Source organism: Aquila chrysaetos, chromosome 23 (genome assembly GCF_900496995.4).
Source record: "Aquila chrysaetos chrysaetos chromosome 23, bAquChr1.4, whole genome shotgun sequence".
NCBI lineage: Eukaryota > Metazoa > Chordata > Aves > Accipitriformes > Accipitridae > Aquila > Aquila chrysaetos.
The window spans coordinates 4,816,301-4,824,189 of record NC_044026.1 but is presented as its reverse complement, the minus strand read 5'-3'; the positions used below and the strand labels follow the sequence as shown (position 1 = coordinate 4,824,189).

At 40.8% G+C, this 7,889-nt stretch overlaps 1 protein-coding gene across 5 annotated transcripts in view; it reads right to left on the bottom strand.

Annotated features, from left to right (window-relative positions):
• Positions 1-5,070: 5,070 nt before the first annotated feature.
• Positions 5,071-7,889, bottom strand: part of UXS1 (UDP-glucuronate decarboxylase 1) — a 62,477-nt gene continuing 59,658 nt past the window's right edge. For all 5 annotated transcript variants that reach the window (XM_029998879.2, XM_029998876.2, XM_029998880.1 and 2 more), the window contains one exon: positions 5,071-5,915. In XM_029998879.2, the coding sequence (XP_029854739.1) occupies positions 5,784-5,915 (132 nt within the window). In that variant the 3' untranslated portion in view covers positions 5,071-5,783. The remainder of the gene's footprint in view (positions 5,916-7,889) is intronic.

Below are 7,889 nucleotides of genomic sequence, written 5' to 3'. Positions count from 1 at the left end.
ATTTCCATCATTTCCCAGAATATAAAACAACTGGGAATTCAGACCTGCTGAATAAGGAAGAATTAAAAAAAATGCTGTAAATAAATACCATCCCTCCCTAGGCCATGGTAAACTGTGTCTATTCCTGCAGGCTGACTCAGTCCAGCAGCTTTCTGTGCCTTGCAGACTCACAACAAAGACTACAATCTCTCTCTTTTGGATGGTCTTAAGAGAAAAAAAAGAAAGAAATCTTTTCCATTACTTTGTGCTGCACGCTGAAGTTTCCCACCACGTACTGGGTCTGGCTGGGATAGAGTTAAGTTTCTTCATAACCTGTATGGTGCTGTGGTTTAGATTTGAGACTAAACCAGTGTTGATAACCCAACATATAAATAATATTTTAGTTACTGCTGAGCAGTGCCTGCACAGCATCAAGGCCTTCTTGTTTCCCACGTCGGCCCCCAGCAGGTAGGCTAAGGTGGCGAGAGCTTGGGAGGGGACACAGCTGGGACAGCTGACCCAAACCGACCAATTCCATACCATATAACGTCTTGCTCGGCAATAAAAGCTGGGAAGAGGAACAAGGGGGTGGGGGTTTTTCTTCTAGGGTAGCCATTGCTCAGAGTGGCCAGGCATCAGTCTGCTGGTCAGCACCCTTTGCATCACCTTTTTTTTCACCCCCTTCTTTCCTTCACTTATTAAACCACCCTTAACTCTCAAGTTTGCTCACTTTTGCTCTTCCTATTTTCTCCCCTTGTCCCACTGGGGTGGGGGGAGTGAGCGGCTGCGAGTACTTAGCTGCGGGCTGGGGTCAACCCACCACAAAGCAATAGCTCTGAGGGGAGGGCACCCTCCTGCTCGCAGAGGGGTCCACCTGATTTGAAATGCAGCAGTTGCAATGATGCAAAAGTAGAATCATAGAATCATTTAGGTGGGAAAAGACCTTCAAGATCATCGAGTCCAACCATCAAGTACATGCAATAAGCTACAAAGAATGCAAGCAGGTATGAGCCATCACAGGTTTGAGCAAAAGGAGGAAAACTTAAAAAGAAAATTGTTAAATACGGACAGAGTGCTTCAAAGTTAACTACATTAACAAAGTTAATTTCCTTTGACTATCCCCTGTCCCAAAACACAGACAAAACTGCACGCCCCCTCCCAGCCTTTCTATTCTGCTGTGCAGACAGCACAGACCGCTTCACATCATCATCATCATCATGCCCAGCCATCCTGGCATTGACATCACATAACCTCTCCTGCAAGACAGAAGAGCAGCCATTGTTCATTGTGGCTCCTGGCAGAACAAGAACAGTTTGGCCACGGGCCAGCGCTTCATGTTTCAAGACCCGCTGCTGCCACATCCCCGTTTGCAGGTGTCAGCCAGGCAAGTCCAGCAGTCGGACCAATAGGGCAGTCCTGCCTCCTCTGCTGATAATACCTGCCAGGTAACCCTTCTGTCAAAGCATGTCTTCCATACTACTGCCGTGCCCCCCCCCAGACACTCTCGTATACACCCCCAAGTCTCGACAAATTTTTCTCTCCAAATCCAGTGTCTTCAGCAGCAGCCTTAAATACATATTTTCTTTTTTTTGGGGGGGCCTTCATTCCCTTTAAGTTCCTTCTTGTAACACAAACACATTGGGGATGGGGGATTGGGCACTTTTATCCCAGGACTGTTTCCCAGGTGGAAGATGGAGGTTTCCTTGCTCAAAACAGCTTTCTCTGCAATGGGTTGGACAGAGCCCAGATGGCTCTGCTTGACTTTGATAGCACTTAAGGCCACCCACAGTTCCCTGTGGCTTCATGTTTTGGACCTTCCAGCTGCTTCAGCTGTGGCATGGACCAAGGCATTCAGAGGATCCCCCTCCTTGCTGAAGAGCACATCAAACTAGGGAAAATATAGTACAAATGAACCAGCTGTTGGTTGTTCCAGGCTGTAAATGGCAACAAAGTGGACAAAAAGTTGTTGCCATGTTTGCTATTATGGAATAGGCAAGTGAGAGAAGGAAAGGGACTGGGAAAATAAATAGAGAACCAGAGTCTGTGATCCAAGCACAGGGAAATGTTCACAGCAGAGCAATTATGGATTTGTGCTGGCTACATTCCCACTGATTTCAGGAAGGGCACGTATGGATGTTAGGTCTAGCAACGTTGAGTACATACTTCCCTTGCAATTAACAAAGCATCTTCTTCCTATGGACAGATCTTCTCCGATCAGCCTCTAACCACCTTCAAGGACTTCTTGGCCTCAAGTAGCATTAAACTTAATACTAATAAGACTGGGGACTAGCTCAATCCATCACACTGATCAAAGCCCTGCTTTGCCCTCTGTAGCCTGTTCTCCAAGGCTAACGAATTTATGCAATTGTGTTTGTCTTCCCCCTCCTCCTTGCCTCTTTCTCTCAACTTTGAAACTAAATTCCAACCCTATCTGATGAAAGTGAAAGTTTTTAAAAATATATTACATTTCTAAAAAATTATTGAAAAAATAGATGACAGAGACATTTGTAAATGCCCAGAGGGCACTGAGCTCACTGGCTACTAAACCTGCCGGAGTCTATATAGCTTAAGAGAAGCTGCAAACACCCTAGACACAGGAAGACTGTCAGATCATGATCTCCCCACATAGCAAAGAATCTAAATTAAAGATAGACATGAGGCTTCTCTAGACTATACCTTCACGGAACTACTTAAATTAGGTCTGCAAGCCCCACTGTAGCTTGTCTGTAGACCAGCAATGTGGTTTACAATGCTTCTGAGCAGCCTACACATAGAAATAAAGCAAAAGTACATCATGTTTAAAAAAAAATAAAATTTAGAACAAAATACAAAACAAAAAAATTACAATGCATTGTGTTCAGGCATGAAAATGAGAACATGTCTCAGCTTCATTTACTCCTCCCAAGCCCTATGTTTGCAAGCTTTCAGTGCTGTATTCCACTGCCCTCCATCAAAAGTGGCTCTTCTGGAGAGACAGCAGCTGTTTCTTGCCTATGGTTCCCTGCAACCTTGATGCCCCTTTCTCCTACCAAGATATGTAACCCCAGATGGGAGCAGAGAGGACCGACATGCAAACCCTCACCTGCCTTCTCAAAGACTCAGTTCAGACTAGACCAAACTTGAAATTACCCCAGACTTTCAGTCTTGAGCACCAGCTGACTCTGTTTTAAACACCCATGATTCATGCCTTTCGAATCAGCTAGAAGGCCAGTCACTGGCTTCAAACACAAAGGGCAACAGCTGCCTCAGCTGCTGCTTCTGGAAGACACTATTTAGAAAGAATACGGGAACTGAACCAGGAACCTCTGAAGCAAAAGCTAGAAACAGTACAAGGCAAGTAGCAAATCAATACGGTCTCTCACTCAGGCCCAGTGGGAGGCATGCCACATACTCACAGATGGGTTGTACTGGTACCAGCCATTAGCCCTCTCCAATTTGCTCCTTTTATGAAGGATGTCAGGCTGTGAAGTAACCTAAAAAGCTTTTAAATTCATATCTGTAGTATCCAAACGTTGACATCCTGAGGGATTTTTTTTTTTTTTTTTTTTGAAAACACACATTTTGTGCTAGTCTGCAGAAGCACTCGTGTTCCAGTATAGTTTATGTATTTTGCACTGAAGTCATTGGATTAAATTGAAAAACAGCCCTGGAAGTAACAGCTGGCACCCACAGCTCCCATTTACTCTCAATGGCTGCTCTAAATGCTGGACTAGGGTTGCACCCTTGTGCACCACCTCTTCACAGATGCTTTGGCATCCAAAGGCACAATTTGCACGAGGAGTAAAACATAAGGAGAAAGAGCACCTTCCCCCAAATACAATCTAGAGCTCAAGGGTTAAAAACACCATGTTGGGAGCTGATTAACAGTTCTCACCACAGAACTATTAAAGCAGGGGGCACTACTTTCACATACATCCAGCTGTGGTTTTGAGTATAGAGAGAAGCTGTGCTTCGAGAGCGTATCAGTAATGATAGGTTACAGTCACATTTGGAGCACGCGCACCACGGTGTACTTTTCAGGCAATTTAATAGGGGATAAATGCCCAGATCAAGTACCTAGAAAAATGCTTCAAACAAAAAGCAGACCTCAAGCTGCTTAGCTGTGAAAAAATGGAGGCAATGTATAATACCTAAATTCTACCTCTGAGTCCAGACAGAAAAATGCTCCCTGGCTCCCCATCTTAGTTGCATGGCAGATTTCCACTGGAAGAAAACCTGTGTGTGTGAGCAGGGAAGAAACCGTTTTGTCTTAAAAGAATCACTGCAGACCCGGTCCACACAGGGCACACAAACGAACGCAGCAGCCCCATCATTGCTGGAGTCCTAGGGAACTTTACCAGACAGACTGCATGGGACTCCAAACCTTCAAACTCCAGGAGGCTCTGGCAGATGGCATGCTCGGACGAGGGGGCCTAAATAGAACACTGCTCCCAGAGTCCTCCCTGGGTCCGGGCATCAAGTCATTGCTAGAGGTAGCTTCCACTATGACCATCAACCTAAAGATACTCAAAAGCTAATGAAACATCAGGCTTTAATGAGATAAAGTCAAGTCACTTTGCTTGATGAGATTTCAGATTTTCAATGTTGAGTGGCACTAAGCCAAAATACCTTTTAAAAAACTCTGCCAATCTCCTCTTCTAGGTATCCAGTCTTGGGTATTAAAACTAAAGAGGAACTATTAAAAATAAGGGGAATTGGATTTTTTTTTGTTTGTTTGTTTTTTGTTAAGATGACAGGCATAGTTATCAAAGTTGAAAGCATTTACTGGCAATTCAATAACAGCTTAAAATAGAAACATTGCCTCCATTAGGGAGGCTGAAGGTAGACTCTACAGTTTAAAGAAAATCTTACACTCCTGCATCACTATCAACTACCTGAACCGGAATAAATCATGATGTTTTTATCCAATCTATTTCAACAGACATCCTGCAGCCCTTCCTATGTATCTGTTAAGAGACAAGCAATGAAAGACCAATGTTATTAACTTTGAGCCAATTATTTACAGACTGTTACTTTCGAATTAATATACAATAAATGCACAGATGTGTAATGCCAGAGAAGTGCCCACAGTGAAACCTTGAAACTAGTAAATAGAAGTTTCAATATTTTATTAAAATAGCATATTCAACCACTGTAACCAATAATACATTAACTTTATTCCCAGAGTACGCACAACACAGTAGTGATTCAAAATATCCTTATCCATGGTAATCAATGAAAATATCTCAAATTCAAGTGTACAACTAAAACTAAACCTTTGAAAAAATCTCTCCTTTAAAGAATACATAAAGCTCTCATACAGAATTCTTTTAAACTCCTCTATACTTAGATGTCAGTGTCTCTCACCTGACAATACCACTAGCTTTTTTTCTTATGCATAGTAGAACATCTCATATTTTATAGTACCCATTTTATAAATAAATTGGCATTTTCCATCCCGTTTGAGTTTATCTTCAGCTTCACAAAGAAACCAGTAAATAAAACTGTCAAGGACAGTCACAACAAAATGATCTCACAGCAAGATATAAAACTTGAAGATACTAAAAGATGCTTCTACTCTATTTTACATAAAAAGACAGATTTAAAAAGTGCAAGGCAAGATTTGCAGGGGAAAGGGAATATTTGTTTGTTATCTTTAGGCACATCCACTTCTTTAAAGCAAGCTTCAGAATGAAATTCCAGTTTGTTCTTCATGATACCTGTTTCAAAGTCTCTCTCAAAAAAAAAAAAAACAACCCAAGAAGAAAACAAAAATTACATCCGTCAAATGTCAAGCAGGGAATTTCCTGTCCAACTAATAGTCTTCAGTTATGTCTTGTTCTTCCTTTTTTCATCCTTGCAGGTTTTGGTTTGGGAATATACTGATTGTTCGCCTGATACTCAAGCTCTTTACGGAAGTAATGAATTGCTTTATTCAAACCTTCTTCCAATGGGACCTGTTCCCAAAAGTGAGGAGAGAATCATATCATTCTAAGTTCACATCAGCTCTTTTCACAACAGTATTTTTTTTTTTTAATACAGCTATCAACAGACTGCTAGGAAGTCTCATTCTTAGCCAATATAAGTATTAACAGCACCACATACTGGTTACATCTCTGCACTGCTAATGGATGTTTAAACATCAGGTATATTTTCCGATTTAGTAAGTCCAAAAACCCAATAAATTTAGATCTCATCAGATGGTTACGACTGGTCTGTTTAGTGTCAAAACAGACTTACATAATTCTCCTTTCAATTCCTAATACATTTAAAGAGATAAGCACACGGAAATTTAAGCCCCTTCTGTTTTTAATGATTACAGATCCTTCTGTTTCACAGAATCTCACAGAATGGTAGATACCACAGAAAGGTATAAAGGTAGTGTTTTTTTGTTTGTTTTTTTTTTTTAGTTTTTATTCCTTCAGCACTCCACTGATATACAGATAAAGGGATACAAATTATCATCCAGTATCTCATCTGATATTCTTAAATCCTACAGAAATAAATGTAATTCTTCATATTCTATGCCTGTATTTAAACACTATGATTTGTAGACAGGAACAACAGAAATACTACCCACTTTTCTCAGGAGCCATATGCTCTGACATGCTTCCTGATACCATCGTTGATACAGGAGGATAAAATAGCAGCAAAAAAACCCAAACCTACTTGCCTTAATGTACCAACACTGTATTGCTACTTCAGAGTAAGTTTTGTTACTGACTAGGCCAAACACAGAAGGTCATAAGTATGAATGAAATATTTTAAACCTTTTGTGATTGTAACACTTGCCATCATCCTTGTGCTTTCAGGCACAGTCTATTAATATCAGGTGCCTCTGTGAATTCTTTCAGAAGGGTCTGGAGCTACCTTTTTCTATCAATAGGCTTACATTTACTAGACAGGTTCACATGTTTCCTGGAAAGATTTTTGTCTGCAAATCTAAAGAAGCCTACAAACCACTGTACTAGCTAGAATGGGGAGCTGGCTAAAAAAGTCATGCCCCTTCTGGGGATTAAGTAGACCTTACCTCCCCAGACAAATCAGGTCTTATCAGCTATGCCTGGTTATACACAGTTAACTTCAAAAAGGTTGAGAAAGGAAAAAAACCAGCAACCACAGGCATTTTGCATTTCTTGCATATTAGCTGTGCAGAACAACCACAATCTTGACATCACCTCAGGCGGCTGATAACTAACCTTTAGAGTTGGACAGACATTATTGTGGGTGGTGAGATGTTAGACTAACCCCGAGTATGTTTCAAGTTTATCAACACACAGAACAAGCCCTGAACATCTCCACTGTATAATACCTGTAGTCCAAAATAAGGGTTTCTTATTCTGGTTTACTTCAGTCCACCAGAATTTAAAAAAAGTATAATTTCTCTCTGACTAGCTTCTGTTTTGCCTGAGTTTCACATACTTCCCTTTAAACAAACTCTAAAACCCAGAACGTTTTTCTGGTGCTCGTATTTCTCCCTATTAATCCAAACAAACTTTTTGACTACAATGATGTTACAGATAATCTTAAAAATAGTCTTACTCCGAAGATGTTTCTAAAAATATTTTAATTAAATAAAAGCAATTTTCTCCTTCCATAATGCATGTTACTACAACAAAAGAGGAATAAGGATTGCAGCAACAACAGCAAACTCATCAGCTCCCAGAACTATGTACCACATATTTCAAAGGATTCACCAGGCTTACAGAAAGGTAGACACTTCATAATACACATGTGAAAAAGTTAAGATGTCTATCTTAATGTTTTTTTCTACTTAAGTCTATTACAAATGCTAATGCTAATCTGCTCTTCTGCATGGCACAGGTCATACAATCTTACCCAGCAGTTCTTGAATCGTGAGCTAGGGCAACATGCAAGAGACAGCCTTTTAAACAACTGACCTGGAGACTGTGTTAAGCAGATATTCTGAT